The sequence below is a fragment of the Callospermophilus lateralis genome, unplaced genomic scaffold, assembly GCF_048772815.1.
Source record: "Callospermophilus lateralis isolate mCalLat2 unplaced genomic scaffold, mCalLat2.hap1 Scaffold_94, whole genome shotgun sequence".
In the NCBI taxonomy this organism is placed as follows: Eukaryota; Metazoa; Chordata; class Mammalia; order Rodentia; family Sciuridae; genus Callospermophilus; species Callospermophilus lateralis.
In genome coordinates, this window is record NW_027517559.1 from 1,487,192 (window position 1) to 1,510,173 (window position 22,982).

General features: G+C 35.1%; 1 protein-coding gene across 1 annotated transcript in view; it reads right to left on the reverse strand.

Moving 5' to 3' along the window:
* LOC143641284 (neuron navigator 3-like) overlaps positions 1-22,982 on the reverse strand; it is a 234,832-nt gene that overhangs the window by 119,000 nt on the left and 92,850 nt on the right. The window contains 2 exon segments of the mRNA XM_077108561.1: positions 14,247-14,366; positions 22,460-22,843. Coding sequence (XP_076964676.1) covers positions 14,247-14,366; positions 22,460-22,843 — 504 coding nt within the window.

Consider the following 22,982-nt stretch of genomic DNA (forward strand, 5'->3'; position numbering starts at 1 on the left):
GTGGAAGGAGGAGAGCTGGTTTATAAGATATTAAAATATGAACAAAACACATTTAGTATGAGGAGCATATTTATTCTCCATGCTTCAGTTGCCTCGTTTGCAAAAGGCAGAACAGAGTATCCTCTGCTTTGAACATAAAGCATTTGTCACAGAATTTATCTTGTAGTTATTTCAGCAAATAAAATCACCTTTTGGCGCCGGGCACAGTGGCCCATGCCTGTAATCCCAGCAGTTGAGGAGGTAGAGGCCAGAGGATCATGAGTTCAAAGCCAGCCTCAGCAATTCAGCGAGGTGCTAAGCAACTAACTCATTGAGATCCTGTCTCTAAATAAAATACAAAAAGTCACCTTTCTTTCTGGGTTGCCCTATGTAGGGAAGGGAGTAGCTATCTCTTACCATGCAAGGAATGTCTGGAACTTCCTCTTATGGGCAGGATGACCTAACCACTTCTACCACAGTCTCTTTACAGACAGTTCCATTATAGATGTAAGATGAGTGCTGGTTTCTAGGCAGTCTCTAATTAAAGAAACCTCATACTCCTCTCCCCTTTATTTTGTAAAGTTTTTTTTGTGGGTCGGGGGGTTACCAGGGATTGAACTCAGGGGCACTCGACCACTGAGCCACATCCTCAGCCCTATTTTGTATTTTATTGAGAGATAGGATCTCACTGAGTTGCTTAACACCTCGCTTTTGCTGAGGATGGCTTTGAACTCATGATCCTCCTGCCTCATCCACCCAAGCCATTGGGATTACAGGCATGGGCTATAAAGGAGTGTTTTAGTTAGTTAGCTTTTTCATTGCTGGGAGCAAAAGACCTGACAAAAACAATTAGAGGAGAAAAAGTTTATTTCATTCATGGCTTCAGAGGTCTCAGTCCATAGATGGCTGACTCCATTGCTCTGGGCTTGAGATGAAGCAGAACCTAATGGTGGAGGAAAGCAGCTCAGGACATGGCAGTCAGGAAGCAGAGAGAGAACTCTGGTCACCAGGGACAAAAATCTATGCTCCAAAGTCATGCCCCCAGTGTCCTACCTCCTCTAGTCATACCCTATAGTTACCTCCCAGTAATCCATGTCAGTTGGTTAAACCATTAATTTAGGTTATTCCTCTCATAATATGATCATTTCATTTCTGAAGTTCTTGTTCTTGTATTGTCTCACACACCAGCTTTGGAGGAACACCTTATATTTAAACCATAATAAGAAGTAAGAGTTTTCAAAGATTAACTACTTTCTACCACTTTCTTTTATGAAAACAACAGAATTGTGCCTGACACTGTATAACATGTTTTTTGTATGTCATTATATATATATATATATATATATATATATATATATATATATATATATATATATATATATTCTTTATAAAAGTCCTATTAAAGTAGGTTTGGGATTATGAAGTGGATATCAATATGGAATGAAAAATGCCAAAATGTGAAGCTTCTACTTACTGATAAGAATGTTATCAGTCATGAAAATAAAGGATGGATCAAGGGTAGACTAATAAAATTGAGAGGTAATATTAGGCTTTGTTTTAAAGCACTCTTCTTTCAACAATGTTAGCTGTGAGCTAAATCTTCCAACGGCAGTTTCAGGTAACTAAGCTATACATCTAAGTCTATATACCTAAGAATTGTGCACTGTCTTTTCATTTAAAAATAATAAAAAGACATCTTCAGAATTCTTGTGTCCTGGATGTGAGACTCTGTGGCACATCAATTCTGCAAGCTGTGACAGTTCTAGTTACAGAAGGCTTGACAATTCCTAACATCAAAACATGTTCACAGCTGGGGATTTCAGGTGACGGCTTCATCCTACAGTCAGTGTTGAGTGCTGCTTGGACACAGGTGGGTGTTATTTGTGTAGGAATCTTCTTGATCTATTTAGGGAATCAGAGTTAAGATGTTTTAAAAAAGACAAAATGTTTGTCAGGCATATGTTCAAAATTAGTATTTTTCCTTATCATTTGATTTTTCTAAACATCACTGCCTTATTGCTAGGTAGATGACTGGCAACTACTGCATGTTACTGTCTGAGTGTTTTGTAAGGTGGAGGCAACAGGTCTCAGAGGGTAATCTTTCCACTGCCTCAGTATCGTTCGATATGCTATTATTGTGGTGCAGGATTGGTGAGAGAAGCTATGGCTTTAAATTAGAATAATGGAAAAAGTGAGGTGCAACTCTCATAATTATTACTTGAACTTCTGACAGTGGGAGTGAGAAGGTTATGGGTTGAATGATACACTGCCCCAAGTTTGTACACTGAAATCCTAATTCCCAGCACTTCGGCATGTGACCTGACTTGGAGGTGAGGTCTTTACACATCTCATCAAGCTGAAGTGAGCCCATTAGGGTAGATTCTAATCCAACATGACTGGTATTACAAAAAAGGAGAAATATGGACATAGAAACCATAACCTAAATAAGAATCAAACTGGGTTCAGTTCCAATTTCATAATCAAATTATTGGAAGTTAACTTTCAGCCTCCATATTTTTAGTGGTACAAAAGAACTTTTTAGTAACTTTTCTGGTTTCACACAATTAATATGAAACAGTAAGATATTAAGAAAAAACATAAAATATTAATGAGGAATATCCTACATCCATAATTGTAGCAGAGTTTCTTCTGAAGTAGTAATATAAATTATACATACACCAAATTTTAGAAATCTATGGTTTTATGCTACAAATCTTCTAAACTCAGGGAAAAAACTTGCTGCTTTAGATGGAATCCTATGATACTGAAACAAGAAGTTTGAAAAAAAATTGCCATCTGGTATTCTATCATATTTTGCTATTTAAGTTTGTGTTTGAAACTTTTGATCAAGATTAAAAAAAAAAAAAAAACAATGATGCTGGATACCTTAGAAATAACTGGGGCTATAACTTTGAGCATAGAGATTCTTAAGTAAACAAAAGCAAGTACCACTATTCTGGGTGATTCAATTTTGTATGAGTTTCACACTTAAGTTCTTCCCTATATTGCTTTCAAATGTTAACACCCCACATGCTTTTTTATATATCTACGTTCTCTACCAAAGAAAGCATTTCAACCATTCATGCATTTAAACAAATATTTAATTGGTACTGACAGTGTCTCAGGCTATAAGCTAGATGCTAATACTATAAAGTCAGATAAGACATGGAATAAGTACTTTGAGAATAATGTGGATAGCAATTATAACACAAGAATGCACATGATGAAATGGGGTTTCAAAACAACAGGTGTATATTTTGTGACAACAGCTATTCACTCTTGAAATATAGCTGTGAATACTATATAGTTCTTATCCTTGGCTATGTCATAGGTTTCTGGAAGTAACAGACACACAAGTTCTTAAAATAATGTTTTAAATTATAAAACTAACATACATCTAATGCACAGAGAAAGGATACTGAGCCTCATAAGAGATTTTGAGGACAGTTCACCTGAAGTGAGTCTTTGAAGGATAAGCAGGAGTTATGAAGAAAAGCAATTAATATTCAGCTTGAATATGGGATTCCAGGCATGACCAAAGGCACAGAATAGGTCTGGGGGTGTTGTGCAACAGTAACAAATAATTCAGTATTTTTGAAGTGTAAACTGTGATATCAGGCAAGGCAATAATGAGGTAAACCTGTGACCCAGAAGCCAGAAGCCTAGGTTTGGAACAAAAGGAGAAGGGAGTGGAGACAGACTGCACCAGTACTTCCATAGACACAGCATGTCAACAAGTAAGTATGGACTCGGGCATTCAAGATGTTTCTTGGGCTTTGGTGGTTGGCTCTGGACTGTTTAGACCAAGAGACTCTTAGAGTCCTTGCAGAAACTTGCTTCTCCCTACTGGATTTGAATCTTGAATTGTGTTGGAAAGAGAGTGTACTGTAGTTATGAGAAAGGAATCATGCCTCTCTATTGAAAATACCACAGCCATGCCATGAGAGAGGGAATCAGGTATTGTTATATCCAACCATGTCCAAATTCAGAGAGAACTATGGGCTTCTAAACTATGCAAACAATCAAAACTTTTTTGTTGTAGGCAAGTTTTTAATATGATGTTCTGTCATGTTTCAATCAGCCTATTATTATATCTGGCAATTACTATTTCATTCACTTGTTTTTATTATAAAATGAGGCTACAAAGAACCTTCCAGAGTCATATACATACCCAGTGATCTAGATAAAATGAGAATTTGGGAATTCAAACTATCAACCCCCCTTTCATAACCAATCATAATAAAGACTGTCTCCCAACACTTTATTTTCTCCAAATGTATACTGCTTAAAGTGATTTATGAACTTGTACTCAGTGAGCACATGTCAGAAATATTGGAAGAGTAGCGGGTAAGTGATGGTCCTACTTAGGAGGACTCATACCTAATTGCCAGGTATAGGATCCAAGCAGGGGAAAAAACTGTGAATCTCAACATTTATTATACAGACTTCATTTAATTACCCTACATTCAACCTTCAACTCTGTTTCCCTGAGAGAGATTGATGTAGTTCTCTTGTGACCCATTGGTAATTCACAGGAAAAGGTTGTTATAACAGATAGGGTCTGGCCTCCCCCAGGGCTCTGGCTTCCTATGTCAAGATGTGATCACTTGATCCTGCATATCACTGCTACAATGTGATGCAGCTGAGAGGGCTCTCACCAGAACTAGGCTGATGCAAGTATACTGCACTTGAACCTTCAAAACTAAAGCATAAGAAGTAAAATCAACCTAGATGTCCTTCAGTAGACGAATGGATTAAAAAATTGTGGCATATATACACAATGGAATATTACTCGGCAATGAAAGAGAATAAAATCATAGCATTTTCAGGTAAATGGATGGAGTTGGAGAAGATAATGCTAAGTGAAGTTAGCCAATCTCCCCAAAAAACAAATGCTGAATGTTTTCTCTGATATAAGGAGGCTGATTCATAGTGGGGTGGGGAGGGGGAGCATGGGAGGAATAGATAAACTCTAGATAGGGCAGAGGGGTGAGATGAGAAGAGAGGGGGCAGGGGGTTAGAAATGATGGTGGAATGTGATGGTCACTATTATCTAAAGTACATATATGAAGACACGAATTGGTGTGAATATACTTTGTATACAACCAGAGATATGAAAAACTATGCTCTATATGTGTAATATGAATTGTAATGCATTCTGATATCACATATAAATAAAAAATAATAAAAAAGAATAAATGAGATGGATTCAAGCTATAAAGCTTCTTCACAGCAAAGGAAACAATAACATGCAGAGAGAGCCTACAGAATGGGGGAAAATCTTTACCACACGATCTCGGATAGAGCATATCTTCATGATATTTAAAGAATTAAAAAAACTTAACATCTAAAAAACAAATAACCCAATCAATAAGTGGGCCAAGGAACTGAACAGACACTTCACAGAAGAAGAAATACAATCAATCAACAAATATATGAAAAAATGTTCAACATCTTTAGTAGTTAGAAAAATGAAAATTAAAACTACTCTATGATTTCATCTCACTCCGGTCAGAATAGCAATTATCAAGAATACAAACAATAAATGTTGGTGAGGATATAGGGAAAAAGACACTCAAACACTTCTGGTGAAATTGCAAATTGTGCCATCATTATGGAAAGCAGTACGGAGATTCTTCAGAAAACTTGGAAAGGAACCATCATTTGACCCAGTGATCCCACTTCTCCGTTTATACACTAAAGGACTTAAAATCAGCATATTACAGTGATGCAGCCACATCAAAGTTTATAGCAGCTCAATTCACAATAGCTAAACTATGGAACAAAAATAGGTGCCCTTCAACAGATGAATGGATTAAAATATGTAGTGTGTGTGTGTGTGTGTGTATTATATATATATATATATATATATATATATATATATATATATATATATAAATAAATATTACTTAGCCTTAAAGAAGAATGAAATTATGGAATTTGCCAGTAAATGGATGGAGTTGGAGAATATCATGCTAAGGGAAATAAGTCAATCCCCCCAAACTGAAAGCTGAATGTTTTCTCTGATATGCAGATGCTAATTCACAATGAAGGGGGCTGGGGAAGAACAGAGTTACTTTAGATTACCTAGAGGGGAGTGAAGAGAAGGGAGGTGGTGTAAGAGTAGGAAGGATAGTAGAATAAATCAGACATTATTACCATATGTACATATATAACTATAAACCAGTGTGATTCTACATTATGTACAAACCAGAAGACTGAGATATTATACTCCATTGTACATGATGTATCAAAGTGCATTCTACCATCATGTATAACTAATTAAGACAAATTTAATTTTTTTTTGAAAAAAAACTGTGAGCTGAATAAACCTCTTTTCTAATAAAGTTAATCACCTCAGGTATATCATTACTGTAATGAAAAGCTGGTTAACACATATACTATACATATGGTACAACCCAACCTGTAAATAGAGATGTTGGGAAAGCCTAGGAAGAAATATACTAATATAATATCCTTGGTTGTCTTTGGAATGAGAAGACTATAGATTTCTTTGAGATTTTCCTTTATACTTTTGTATATTCTGTGAATTTTCTTGAATAATCACAGAAAAGTTTATGCAAAATAACTACTTAATTCAGAAAATAAGCCCTCATTTATTTTTAAACACTTTCATTTATAATTTATCTGAGAAAAACATTTGGAAGTTCTGTTAACGCTTAAAAAATTCAGCTCATTGCAAAAAACTTCAACTGTTTCAAACATAAATTAAATCAAACCAAGAAGCAGAAATGGATCACATATGACTCTAATAAATAAATCCATGTCACCCACTCTGTGCAGTCAGAGACAGGAAGATACAGAATTTATCAGCTGCTAGCCAGAATTCGAAATTTAATGATCCAAAGATGAATGCCTCTCCCCATTATCTAGCCTATTACAAAAAGAATTTATCCCTAGTTCTTGAAGGAAAAAAGCAAGTGCTTCATGTATAGAGGCAACTTCTTAAACAATTAAATTAACCAACAGAATTGCTTGGTTTTATTGCTCTTGATATAAAGAGGAAAATCATGCAATTTAAAGGTCCAGATTGTTTTATGCTTCACCTAAGTACTATTAGTAATTTTCTATCTATATGCAACATATATGTCTTCCAACTTTTTGTTATTTGAGCTTTGCAGAAAGTTATTTCAACAAACATTACATTTCAAGATAATGACATCTAAATACATAAACGAACAAACACTGAGAAATTGTTTTACTGATATTAAGAAGCCAGCCACCATTTAGAAGCTCCAAACTATGTGAAAAACTATGTTCTTTTTTGGTTTTAGATGGATTGGTAATCTTTAGTAGAAATAGAATATGATTATTCACTGAATTATATTACTAAATTTTTTGAAGTTGTATAAAAGTTTAACAACCTGTTCATATTATATAGATCTGTTTCGAACAAAAAGGAAAAAATAACTAATTTGCAAAATCAGATATGTCATCCAGGCATAAATATTTTAACTAAAATAATTTTATTAATCACAGTAATAGTACAGGATCTGAGTTCAAATCATTAACACACTATCTACAGGTAAGTTACTTGATCTAAGAACTCTCCCTTATTTATAAAATGGTACTATTAAAACTCACTTTGTAGGGACTTTGCAAAGATATGTTCTATAATATATTTAATTAATGCAGAATTATTACAGTTACCAACACATGCTAGGTCCTTACTACTGATGACAACTAAAGCTGTTTTTAATTATAGCATCCTTGCCTTCCTCCTTTTCTTCCTCATCATCTTCACAAGATTTCTTAGTAAATCACATTGGAAGCAGAAATTTCTTTTTGCATAGATAAGAGTACTAGAGCAATCTTCACTATTGGAAGATGAATTTTATAATGTTAAAGTTAAGTTTTGGCTTTATTTATTTAATATTCAGACCAATCGTTTAAAGAACACCTCCATGTATGTTTTCAAAGCTCCTTTGAATCTCAATGGCATTTTAGATTTTAACAGTCTCTATTCTAATGTGCTTGAATAGAGGGTCCCCAGGATGGGGCATAGTTCTTGGTAGGGAGTATGTTCTCAGTATATTTGTATGGTATGAATCAACTGTATAAGAGGTATTTCCTAAAACTACTGAAAGTTTATAAGATTTTTCACAATGGGGTCAGCTAGTTCTGAGAACTGGAGAGAAGTCCAGCACCAGCTCCTAAGCCTGTCAAAGATGGCGAGAAGGCATCAAATAAAAGTTTTTTTTTTCTTCTGTCATGTTTTGCTTGAACTCTGTATTTAGAATAAAGAAATGTTGGAAAAAGACAGACTACTTGATGATAAAACAGAGAAATTATATTTGCTATACTTCCATCTCAGCCTATTAATCATTTTTGTGTTTGCTTTTAATTATTATAGAAAGTCAGTAAGCTAATGAAGGAAGTACTTAAGGTATGGGAACACGGTGATTCTGTGATTAAGCTGGAGCAAATCAACACAGAATAGAATGAATTATGAGAGCGTACACATACTAGTGACAAGCATAATGAATCTGACTCCTGAGACATTTGCTTAGTGTCTTAGGAGAAATCTGTTGTCTTAACTTTTCCGGCTTGGAATACACTTCAAAATGGTAAAGTCTTCCCATCCTTACACGTGACTCCCCATATGATTTTATGGAGATTTTATTATGATCCCATTTTAACAACAATGAATTTTTCTGCATATGCTAACAATTGTAGATTTAGAGATTTAAGATGATTAAATGTTTAGAACCACTCTGCCTTCAATATAGAGTTACATGCCTAAGAGGCATGAAAACTTATGACAGCCTTTATTGTCTTTTGTAAACCTTTTTATAAACAATGACTTCAGATTCTGGACTATAATTTTATAAAGCAAACCAATCCACCTGGTAGTGTAATTCAAATATAATAATTTCTATAATATATGACCCTTTTCTATTTTAAAAATGTCATCATTAAACATGTAAAAATCAGTTTTAAAAAGTATGAATAGTTAAATTGATTATAATTGAAGTTAGCAGCCATTATATTTAGGCTTTTAGTTTAGATAGCAGTTTGATGGACAAGGTATCATTGTGACTATGATTTATGAGATTTTGTTCATATGCCATAAAGAATTGGGTACCAGGAGCTGTCTCCTCTTACTTGAAATTGACTCTGTTATCACAGAGACGCTTGGATAAATCACCTGCACAAACAAACTTTGATTTCTGTGACATTCTACTTAGTAGCTCAGGCTATAGCTTGGAACTGCTCCAATCATTCAGGAAATAGCTACCTTTGAAATGTTAGACTTCATGTTTTTATTTAATTCTCTGGCAAATACTTTCTTCTGCTAACAAAGCTCTTTCATTCCCTTCCATTTATTAGACATGCTATGGACTTCTTCTAAACTCCTAACATTTCAGTAGAATTCTTTTTGTTTCACAGACAGCATGCTCTGCTTCACCACCATCTCAATTCAGCATAAGCCTAATTTTCAATCACTTCATATATACTCTAAGGAGCACATCTAATTAAATTCAACCACTCAATTCCCAATTCAGGATCCATCCAGTGAGATACTTTTTTTTTTCCTACTCCTATAGGCAAACTCCTGAGTAAGACTATAGAAAGTAGATACTGATTGAATCTATTATAAATTTATGGTTTCAAGTATTAACTATTAGCCTTGAGTTATGTGAAGAATGCTTTGCACAGAAAATGCACTAAATGGTACACAATCTAAATTTAAAACTTTGTGCTTTATATCACTAAAAATACAAAAAGATAAACTATGAACTGATATGATTTGGTAAAAGAACTTGCATACAGAATGTATTTTAAAACACTTGTTAAATTCACTAAATAGAGGCCAAACAAATCAATTAAAATGCACAAAAGGTTTAAGTAGACATTTAAACAAAGAAGCTATAAATAAACTAAAAACTATCACTGTTATCAAGTGTAGACCACGATGAAAACTGTAAATATTATGCACTGATGATGGGAATGAGTTGGTATAGCAATTTGGAAAAGAGGCCATTTCACAAAAAGTTAAACACAAATTTGTCGTATGACCTAGATATTCAATCTAAATGTGTCCATCAAGGAGAAGCAAAACACAGATCTCCTTACTATGAATTTAAGACTTCACCATTATTTTATAGCAGCATCATACAAAAGAGCTAAAATAGTGGAAACAACTCAATTGTTCATCAACTCACCAACAGATAAACACAAAACTGTATATCCTACCTATCATTCAGCAATAAAAAATCAACTACTGAGATACATTACAACATGTATGACCTCAAAAACATTGTGCTAAGAAACTATATGCAAAAGACTATATGAATCCATTCATATGAAATATCCCTAATCCATAAAAACAGAAGGTGTTCAAGTGGTTGCCTAGTGCTGAGTGTCAAAGTGGAGACTGATGGCAAATGGCACTGAGAGATCTTTGGGGGAAGGGGGAAAGTTGTAAATCTGGATGTGGCAGTGCTAGTGCTTGAACAACTCTATGAATTCACTAAAAATCACTGAATTGTACGCAAGAAAAATTTTTACATGTAAGTTAGATCTCAACAATGCTATTATTCTATTACTGAGGCTTTCAAGGCCTCTCTGCAAACCTTGTAATTTCAAATTTTGATAAGTTTCTCAATATCCCATCCTGCACATATGTTCCTCACTCTCAGCAATTTCTTAGCTTCTACTTTACAGAGAAAGTAGAATTATAAATTCCGGGTATTTTCCCATACCTCCAAAGTAGTGATAATACCACTTTTTTCTGTTTCAGAGAGGGAAGGGTCTCTCCCCTCAGCTAACTTCATAGTGCTTACAATTTTAGTTCTTTTCTTAGTCTGTTCAGGTCTCTGTAACAAACTGCCACAGACTTGATGGCTTATAAACAAACAACAGAAATTTCTCATGGTTCTGGAGGCTGGGAAATCAGAAATCAGGGATTCAGCAGATTTGGTGTCCAGTGAGGTCTTAACTTCCTGGTTCATAGACCACCATCTTTTTGCTGTATCCTCACATGGTGGAAGGTGCTAGGGAGCAATCTTGGATCTCTTTTGTAAAGGTACTAAATCAGGAGGATTCTGCTTTCATTATCTGATCATCTCTCAAAAATCTACCTCCAAATATCATCAAAATGAGAGTTAGACTTAAACATATGAATTGGAAAGGGAGTATAAGAGTTAAATCTATACAGTCCCAATCATTTCTAGCTAGATTTTTCCAATTTTTTTAAAGAATTATCATATTATTTTGTCTAGGAATTCACTTTCTTAATGCCTGCTGGAATTTTTACATCTCCCAAACAAAACAGAAAACCAGTGACAAAGTCATTTTCCTCTTATCCCTTGTGATCACTTTCAACTGGCCACCTTCCTTACCTTTACTGTTACCTTTGTGAAGATCACCTCTGCTTTCATTGCGCTTAACCTTCTATTTCCTTCTCATCTCTTATAACCTAACACACTCCTTAAGGACTTCATTGAAACTAATATTGATACGCTCACTAATAAGAAAGTCGTTGCCAAACTACATTTCTTCAGAATCTGACACTGTTACCTATTCCCCCTTCTCTCCATTTCAAAACCATCATCAGTTAACCCTAGCTCAGTTTACCCTCCTCAGTTTTTGCATCGGACCTGACCTTTCTGACTCTCCAATGTCTGAGCTTCCTTTATTTACTCTTAAGATGTTAAGGGCAAATTTGCTCTCAGGATTCATTTTCTCGCTCCACATCAGAGATTCAAATGTGCTTCTACTGTGCATAGTGTCAATTCACACAGTGATTAAACATGATTTAATTAGTTACTGCCAAAAAAGGCCTTAGGCTGGCCCAAGGCCAGCTCCATTGAGAGATACTAAGGCTGGAAAACTGACCTTGGATTTGTGCTGTCTTGCATTAAAACAACAACAGCAAAAAAAAAAAAAAAAAAAAAAAACAAAAAAACTTGGAGATGTGGCTCAGATCATTTCACCACTGTTACTTGCACCTGGTGGGAAGCTTCTCCTCATTGGTGCATTTTTCTCTCTGAACAGGCAGTAGCATTACCAGCTATACCTCTGTCAGAAGCTTTAAGGGACATGAGTAGTTTACAAAACTATAAGCAAGAATATTGTCTCCTGCTTTATATAAGCATCTTTGCTTATATAGATTATTTGTTATTGAAGAAAGATAATATCTTTATTCATTGTCCTTATAGATCTGTTAGGAGAATTACCAATATTTACAAATTAGATTTTACACAAAAGTCTAGACTCAGCCTCACTGGAAACCTCAACTGGTTTGGCAACCCTGGGCCTTTTAACCACACTCAAGTCTTCCCAAAGGCAGCAACCTCTAGAGCAGAAGGGGGCTGCCAACTTAAGTTGGTCATATGCACTATGTTTTTTGGCTATCTGTAAACTAAAGTTCTCATCAGAAACCACCTTTGCTGACTCGTGGCCATAAATTTCTAGCCTCTAGAACGGTGAAAAATGAAGTCTTTTAAGACATTCACTTTGAGGTATCCTTTGATGGCAGTCAAGCAGGCAAACCCAAGTTCCTCTAGAAATAAAGGGTGTCCCCAGACCCATTCCCACTGCCATTTTTCATTTATGTCTTCAACTACTCTTCACTTGGACTTTTTTTTCTTTTTTTGGTATTGGGAATTTAACCCAGCAATATTCCCATTCCTTTTTTATATTTTATTTAGAGACTGGATCTCCCTGAATTGCTAAGTGCCTCACTAAGTTGTTGAGGCTGGCTTTGAACTCATGATCCTCCTGCCTCAACCTCCCAAGCTGCTGGGACTACAGGCATGTGCCACCACACACAGCTTGATGTGGACTTTTACAATCATTTCCTAAGCAACCTACCTGCCTTGGTATCAACCATCTCCACTAATCTTATATTTCAGTGGGAGGGTTCATTTAAAAATGCAACGATTATAATAACTATTGCATGCTTTTGCTTTGAAAAAAATTTAAAAAGCTAATTATAATTAGTAAAAATTTTTCATTATTATCTGTAGGCCCAAACACCCTAGAATGTCTCCCTAAGTCCTTTATCTCTGGTCATTCCCATCCACATTCCCAGTGCACTAACAGAATCACATTCAATGCTTCTTATGCCAAATTATTTTGAGCCTCTATGATCCCATTCCCAAAATTCCTTCTGGTTCTCCAGGGTATGTCACAAATCTTATGTTTTTTTCAAAGGCTCTACTTAAAATATACTCTTTTGTAAATGTTTCCTTTTGCTTTAACTGTTATGAATATATTATAAAATTTCCTAGGGAGTCTCTAACATGCCCATGAGGATTACATTTATTCTGTGATCTTTTCTTAGGTTAAAAAGGAAATGGGGTTGGTATTGGATTGACATGGAACATTTTTAAGCAACACAATACTTAGAATACATCATAGCTGGCTACTGCAAACCCTCTTCTTTGGTGTGAGGGGGGGGGCATTTTCAATCTGCTAGTAAGAATTACTCAGCTATTCTTGATTGCCATCTACATTCTTACCAGAAGATGATCAGATGGGAACCTAAGCCTTCACTATAGCAACAACAACAACTTGAGTCCTTGCTATTCCAGCTAGCTGGTTTTGTGCTATTATCTAAATGCATTGCATTTCAGTAAAACATCTTTTAGAGAGAATACCTAATGAATTTAAAAAAATAAAGAAAAAACACCCTTGAGGAATTTTTTTTTTTTGGCTTTTGAGCTTTCTTATCAGTGAACTGTTGAAAAGCCTTATTTACTAATTTGCTAAGAATCAATCTCAAATATGTTTCATATTATTTAAAAGAACTTTAACTAAAGTATTTGGGAAACCACAAGGATGAGAGGTAAGCTATGTGAATCCTTGAGAAAAGAAAAAGGACAAAAACAAGAGTTGTATGTTTTTAACAATACCGACAAGAAAAACTTCAAACTTTGTATCTAATGATGTGAAATAAGTTTTAATTCTTATAGCATTAACTTCCCAGTAAATCAGAGGGTATTTGCATTAGAAAAAAAAAGAAGAATCAGCATTTTCTCAAATATAGAAAGTAATTCTGTTTATAATTTTACTTTTATAGAGATTAGAATTATAAGTCTTCTCATCAGCAACACAATTTTTCACTATCACAAAGTCAAAATGATCTCGCTAACTAAATCACTTTAGTTTTCAAAAAATTCCAAAATGATCATCATGTCAAAATAAAGCCTTCTTTGTGTCTTCTGTAAAACCTTTGTGACCTTATTTGAGAAAATGCCTCACACACTCCTCACCATCACATATGCTGACAGAATTACCTGTCTGCTTCCACAGTCACATCATGAACACCTCTCTGGATGATATCTCTTGAAGTAGTTGTGTCTGGTATTCAGTTCAGACTCCGAGTGTACAGGTTGAGCCCTCCATCTGTCATGTACCTGAAGAAAAATGTCTAATGAATCAAGAGCAAATTAAAGGAACCCCTCTATATAATTTTAACTTAATAAACAAATTGTATTATCAATTTTCAGTAATTGCTCCAAATAAATTATTAATATTTTTCTGTATAAAACATTTTCCTCATCAGAAAGAAGTAAAACATCTTTTCAGTTTCATTAGAAAATCAGTGTTTCTTACTGCAACAAGTAGCCTAATATAAAACTTGTTTTTCTTTTTTGCTATCAGTATTTTGCACAGGCTGTGCATAACCCTCACAAAATAAGAAAATGATGATATAATTTTGTAAATACCATTTTTGAAGAATTATAGGTCATAGGAATAATGGAACATTACTAAACTTACTTTGATAAGTAACAATTATGCCACAGTTGGTCACTGTCATAAAATAGTTGTTTCCAGGACCCATTCTAAATAGCTTACTTTAATAAAGTCACATTATTATCTACACTTCAGAAATGAAGGAAACAAATGCTAAAATGTTAAGTACTTGCATATGGTCACTCAACCAACCATGGCAGAGCTGATAAATGAATCTAGAAAAGTTGACTAGAAACTATGATCTTAACTACTATGCAAAGTGATCTGAGATGGAAGGCCTACTAACCCCCCACTTCCTGTCTTTGAGATCACCCAACCACCACCATGCTATGGGGATAGCAGGTCTAGATAGTCAGCATACTCTTAGATAATGTTGCTTCCTTGGCTACTGAGTTTAAATCATGGTATTTAAACCATATGGATATACATCTCCAAAACTGTTTTGTTTAGCATTGCATGGTTGCAATGTGATGTGATGTAAATAATGAGATGTTCTTTTGTGACTTCTTTCACTTATATTCACTTACATTTTTCACAATTTGTTCATTTTGATGTATAACATTTTAGAGCTGTAGAGTGCCACTTTATAACTGCACTATAGTTTTAAAATTTATTTGACTATCAATGTGAGTTGGTTTTAGTCTTGTAGATGCAAACAGTGTTGCCATAAATGTTTATGGGCATGTTTCCCTCTGTTTATTGGCAGTAGTTTATTTAAGGTCTATATTTGGGAGCAGGATTTCTGGGTCATACAGATATATACATATATCCTATTTTACTATCCAATGCCAAATAATGTTTAAAATAATTTCAGAAATAAAACTCCTGTTGGTGGATGGGACAGTTCATTATTTGAGAAATTTGCCAATATTTGGTATTTTTGTATAACCTGAGACACATGAAATGATGTCTAATTTTCATTTTAATTTACATGTTCCCCATTACTAAGTAGGTTGGTCATACTGTTATTTTGTTATAGGCCATTTATGTTTATATAAAATGTATGTTAATGTGTTTTGCTCATTTTCTTAGATTCTACTTTTTTGTTTTGTCTTCCTCTCTGATACTAGTCATTGTCTAGTTAAATACACTGCACATATGAAGTTAACCTTGGTGATTTTGTCTTGATCATTCTTGGTATGTAATATTAACTTTTCTGAATAAAAGGAAGGTTGGCTTAAGTAGCTTTCTAATTTCACATAGCAATAGTCCCTGTTATGTCTGTGAAATTTAAAAATTGTGTAGTAGGTTGCTTTTGCAGACTTTTGCTCTAGTGCCCTCTCCCACTTTTGTTAGGACCTTCTCCGCTTGCACCTTTATTGCCAGCCACTCTCTCTTCAGTGTGATTCTACTCCCAACAGTCAGCCTCCTGTAGGTCTTGTCCTGAAAGAGACCCATGGTTGGGCCATTTGAATACTTTACAGGTTTTAGACTGCTATATTCCTGTCATAAAGTGACCATCATCCCGCGCACTCTTGACTAGTCAAGTGGCCCAAATCCCTACCAGAATCAGCCAATTTCTGTGTGCTTTAAGTTAGTTTCTGTTTGCTATTTGAGGCTCTTTTCTCTTAGTATCATCAGATGTCCCTTTGCTATCCTCTGTGTCTTCTTGGGAGTTGAGACAGTACCTTGTCATCATCTTTGTTGTAATTAATTATCTTCTCCTTTTTAACTCCCCCACCCTTTGGCTCTCTTCCAGTCGGGTTCCAGTCTGTCCTCTTAAATATCATGACATAGTGGCCCAATGAGATAGTCTACCTGCCCAAGCTTCTCTCTCAGCATCTAGGGTTTTTTTTTTTTTTAATACAATCATTAAAAAAAAACGTTCATAGCAGTCAGCTATTATTAGTATAGTTTTCTTTGCTAGCACATTTGCAATAGGGGGCATCTTTTCATGCTATCTGTGCTGATGTATAAATTTTAGGATGATGTATCAATCAACTGATCAATCATAAAACACTGCCCAGAATGCAATAAATAATATGCCATTGTTGACTAGTGCTGCCAGCTGTGTTTTTTTTTTACCATTAAAATTTCTGTCTTCACAAAAAATGGCTCACATCTTGAGTATGAAATCAGAGGCAGAATTAAGATTAGGAATCAGGGGCTCACCAGAAGTCCTCTTAGTAGTTCAGGCACCCTGATCTTCCCACTGTTATGCATACTGTAGTCATTCAAAGTTTACTAAAGGAGAACTTAGGAGGCTAAAGCAAAGCCTTCTTAAATTCCATGCCTCAGAATTCTTAAATTATTTTGTATTTGAGTCATGTGGTTTGAGGAGAATTTTAATTTAAGGTTACATGCATTGCTTATAATATTTAAAACCGGGATGCCTAAAGGTAACTTCAATTTCCACCCAATTAAAGTCTGTAACTTTTCTCCTAATTTTCCAGTGTTCCTTTTCTCTTTATAAATGAAGACTTTTTCACACTCATTATAAATAAGAGGCCTTACTCTGACTAATCCCTAATTACTGAGAGATTCACATTCCCAAGTGTGTAAAGTAATTTCAAAAAGAGAAGAGATAAGTCTTTGCATGCTTCAAGAAATTTTGAATTCTCAGAATACCAATCAAGTAATTTTTTTTATTTCTACCTAGAACACATGAAAAAAAAAAGAAACTTCATTCCCATTTGCACTGACTTCATGCATTCTTAGGGTTACATGAGGGGAAAAAAAATCCTAAATCAAACATCCTCATTTTTTACTGTATCTATTAAGACTTTTGTTCCTTTACACAGTAAAACATACCTTAAAAAACTGTCAAGAGAAAGTGAACTTTTTGATTTAATATTTTTATGAGTTGTTACACAGGTATTTCTGAGCCCCTTTTATGACTTAAATAAAATATCATCAATTTAAATGTTTTCTAGGATAGCTCCATCTCTTTCATCTCCTGACATTTAAATTCTAAGCTGAGGTACTGGGCTCCCTCCTGCAGGTGCCAAGAAGGGCACATTACATACACTGGTGAGCAATGTGTCACACCCCTGGCTATCCTTCAGTCAGTATCCTCCAAACACCCTTGAGCTGAGACCATCCCCATCCCGTCAACCATGTCTAGTCATCCCCACACAGGAAACAGCACTGACTTGAGCTTTAAATTTCATTCTCCTGCCCTCTCACATGGAAAAGAAAAAAATATATAAGCCCATGCAGGTAAATATCTCCTGAGGAAGCTTTCAAACAGGATTTGGGGTATTTGTGACACGGGACATGTGGGCCACCAATGCCCATTTAAAGAGACTCCTTTGTGAGACTGTCCAAGGCATTCTTTGAAAGATTCAAGGAACAAAAATGAAGGCGTATAGAAGTATGAAGCAGATTTCAAAGGAGCCATGAAACAAGTAAGAGAGGACAAAGGATCTAAAACATTTTCTTTTTCTCAATAGCCAATTCAGCAGTCTGGCCGTGTCTCATCAAACCAGCTTCCTCCTCCTGTGCACACAGCTGAACCATATTTTCTTGCTTCTCTTATAGTTAGATATGGCCATGTGGTTTTCTGGAGAGAAAATGTGGGTGGAATTCATCTGCAAAATGTCCAGGCCTGGTGCAAACAAAATATTCTTACACCATGGTGCTTCATCTCTTTTGTCATTTGCCTACTGAATATCAATGTCCAAGGTGACTTGATAATAGTAGAATTACCATCTTACTCTCTGAATGACTATGTGGTGTACCTGCCTTAACTGCAGGTCAACAACACCAGGGAGGGTTTTATGCAAAGGAGAATGAGCTTATTTGTGCTATGTTACTGAAATTTTTAGATTGCTGTGTTACCAAAATTAGTATTACCGAATACAGGTAGTATTCTAGAAAAGACCAAATGTTCCTGAGGAAGGTATGCCTGTAATATACATTCCTAATGAGAACTCAGTTGTTTAAAATAGTTCCTTAAAATCAGAATACTTATGCACACAAAAACACACACATTTACTTATTAAATAAATAAGCACTTACACAAGTACAAAAAATGTTAATATGTGAACTTGGGTGGTTAGGTACTGTGTATCTGTTGTTTACTATTACACGCTCAGTGCCCAGAATGTTGCTTCACACACAGAATGAACTCAACAAATATTTTTGTAATATACATACACACATACATATTTATATGAATATATATAAATATAGAGATATAAATATATTCTTCTATAAGAATATATATAATTGAATTTATATATACAAATATGTCAATATATGTGTTATGTATGTGTATGTGCATATGTGTGTATGTATGTATAAAATATATATGTACACATGTATGAATATAAAATTGAATTTATATATATATATAAAACTTATTTATATATATATATATATACACACACACACACAAATGTGTGTATATGTTTATTAATTTATGATTTCCCTTTGTACATTCTTTCCCCAGGAGGCCTCATGCCTCCACAATGTCCACTATCTTCTACTGAGATATCTCTCTCTCCTGGACACTACTTTTGCTTTTTTCATAAACTATATCCTACTGTTTCCAATGCATCTACACCCTCAACAAAAAATCAGCTCCCTCTCTCATCCTATTTTCTTCAATGGTATCCTTTACTATTTCCCGTGTTTACAATGTAGGTATCTTGACTGATTTCTTTACCTCCCATATATCCTCATGTGTAGTCCATCATCATCCCTGCAAAATTTTTTCTTTCAAGTGCCTCCCTCATCAATTATTTTTCTCCCTTCACCCCCACAAATGCCTTCTAACCTTGAATCTGAACTCTTAATATAGTTCCAGAGTTTCTCATTTGTATCCATTTTCCACCAAACAGGTCTTTCAAAAACTATCACCTTCTTCATGTCCTGTTCTGTGACTATTTCATAATCTCTATGAAGTTTCAGTTTCCACTGTTGATAGTACACAGTTCAAACTTTCTAGGATGATGATGTTGAGGCCTGTTTTGACAGTCCCCAGCTCTTGGAATTTGTCCTTAAATATTCATCTTCCATGCCTTTCAGTTAGGAGAAAGAAGACTGAATATCATCTGACCCAACTCTCCCACTGGTTCTAAAAATTATCTTTTTGTCAAGTTTACTGAATGGCTTACACCTTCTGTATTTAAACTTTTCTTACAAATTTTCTCTTTTAGCATATTTTCTTCATCTACAGTTATTTAAATCAGGAAACAGAACTAAACTCCTTTCTATTTCATACCAGAGTTTAGCACTTTCTTCTAATTCTGAATTTAGCTCAGTTTTTATCTATTGAATCTCTCAAAATTATCCACATGTTGTATTGCAGATGCTCCTCTGATTTCTGATTTAAGCTGCTCCCATGATGCGCTGTGTGCATAAATGCACTCAATCCTTATCATTCACAACCCTGCATTTGTGAATGTGCCTACTTTTCTAAATTTTATTTGTATACTCAAAATCAATACTTGCTTTACTTTCATAGTCATTTCTGGACATATGCAGAAAAGTGAAAAATTCAAGTCTCAGGGGTTTTCAGGTGAGGCCAAACAAGGGAACACTCGATCTACTTGTTTCAGCTCTCATAGCACCCAAAATGTCCTATTCATGGTCTAGTGCCACCTTTTCACATTTTGGTCCTTTCTATTTGAAATCTTATGACTTAAAACACCCTCTAGGTGTGGTGCAGAGGTGCCATCTGTGTTCCTAAGTGCGAGAAAGGCTAAGAGGTGTCTCACAGAGAAAATGCATTAGACAAGCTTCATTTAGACATGAGGTGTGGCATTGTTGTTTGCGATTTCCATGTTACTGAATCAAGGGTATGTATTCAATAAAGTGTGTTTAAGCAGAAACACTCAAAAAACACAGTTATATACTGATTATTTAATGAAAATGTAACCAGAAGTTTGCAGGAACCTAAACCTATTCTTCCCATAGGAGCAATGGTTCAGTGCTCACTAATTCAGTACTTGTGTGTCTCATATAATAAGACAAAACTACCAGGAATAATGAAATTGCTTATATATATATATATATATATATATATATATATATATATATATATATTTATGCACATATATAAATATATGTGCATACATAGAATATATATTTGTATATAAAATTAAATATTCATTCAATGGATTTGAAGAGTGAATGTAAAACATGAAGATACATATATATTCACATTTAAAGAAATAGAAAAAGAATGGAGAAGATAGGAGGGAGAACAGAAATAATGGAGAAGAAAAAAGGGAAATATGAGGGAAAGATTATGTCTCGGATATTTCTATGTTGCCATGATGTTCCCTGGACTGGGTATTCCCTTCTAGGACACATTACATATGTATAAATATGCTAACTAAAAACAAGTACAGTTTCTATTATATTAACTATAAGAAATGTAATGATAAGAAGGAGGATAAAACTATCAAATACTTAATACTGTGCAAACTTTGGGATAAGTGAAATTTTGTTGATGATTTCTTTTATTCTGAAAAACTTCATGAAGGTGCTATAATTTTATTCTTATTCCAGCTAACAAAAATAAGTAAATAAAAGAACTGGAGTAACACAAGTTCCAAGTTCCCAAGGGGTCCAATGATATAAAGGAATTTGGTTTTCACTCTGATTCCAATGACAACCAAACTACAATCTACTCTCCTCATCATTCATCTCCCTTATTCTAAAATTATTTAAAACTCCAATAGGGTGAATACCAGAATATCATAGCAGAGCAATACATGTGATCAAAAGCTCTTTTTTCTTTCTTTCTTTCTTTTTTTTAGTTTTTGTCATCATTCAAACATAAGCTTTTCATCAATAAAATCAGGGAGGGTTACCCATATGGAAGAATGGTTTCTTGCACTGGTCCTCTAAAATGAATAAAGATTAAGAGTAGGTCAAATCCCAGACTCACATGAAAATTACAGGTAAAGTTCATTGGCAGACTTTTCCATAAATTACAGAGCCTCAGTTTTTAAGTCATACATACCTGGATTCTAAAGCAAGTCTGGCCTTTCCTATGTACACCATTTGGGCCAATTGGGCTCTGTTTCATTATATGCAAGAATGTCTAAAAATCTCCTCCCCAAAAGGGTTATTGCTGGAGCGGTGATTAAATGAAATAATAAATTTAAGCACTTTAACAAAATATGGTAGATAAGAGGAAGTGCTCAAAATGGCAATTATTAGTAGAAGACAGTTTAAAAGAATACCCTATGCCTGCATTAGGGCTCATTCTCTGATTAAACCAAGGATTCCAAACTGCCAAAATACAGGGGAGAATATAATAGAAGACAGAAGAAAAACAAAGACTAAGATTTTTTAAAAGTTTGATACCATTGAAGGAGAATATATTGATCAAAACTTTCTACTCTAAAATTATTTTTCCCTCATTTAATTGGAAGCATATAATCAAAGAATGCTAGAAAAAAAATTTTTTCTCTTCAAAGCTGTTAGAGGCAACCTGAGCCAAAAAAGAAAGTCAAGCAGTTCAGCAAAGCTCCTCCTGTCTTCTTCCCACATCCTTCACTACAAAATCTGTTACTGAGAGCATGTGAAAACCACTCTGAAAAATACAGGCTGCATGGGTTTCTGAAAACTAACCAAAGGAAAATTTACTAGCTTAAATAAAAAGAATCTACAGAAAACTCAGATATTTTACTTTCCATGTATGGGCAGAAGAAAGACTCAGAAACAGTACTGTATACCTTGGATTGTTTGCTTTTCCAAGGATCAGGTGAGTGAAACTCCCATGTTTTCACAGGAATGTATTCCAAGAGGCCACCTCCCCTCCTCACATAGTGCTGCTGAGATCAGGACCACTTACCCACTGTTGATGTCATCAGTTCTGAGACTTTTCCCAAGAATATCACCATCGCTCATATATCCACCAACATCCATTTCAGAAGACATGTCTAGGTCGCTGCTTGCTTTCTCGCTCATGTCTATCTGTGACATGTTTCCCAGCCGTGAGACGGCAGCTCTGCGGAGAGGCGTTGTGTACATGAACCTGGAGGGGTCAGTGTGGATGAACCGACTGGTACCGCTACGCGGGTAGCCAGCACCCATGGAGGGAGCATCGCCCGCCTGCAGGCGGGGACATGCCTGGCCCAGCCTCCAGGTCATGGGAGTGGGTCGACTTGTCAGGTTAGGTATGGTCCTTCCATTCACTTCTGTTGTCACGGTGCTGTCAAATGTTGTCTCCAGGGTGCTGTCAAATAAAAAGTGAGAGATAACCCACCTCTGGTTCACTAGGGCCACAGACCAAAAATGCACAAAGACAAGAAAAGAACACAGTCTCATTTTTTAGCAGCATAGTACTTTCATGAAAGCTAAATTACTCATTTGTG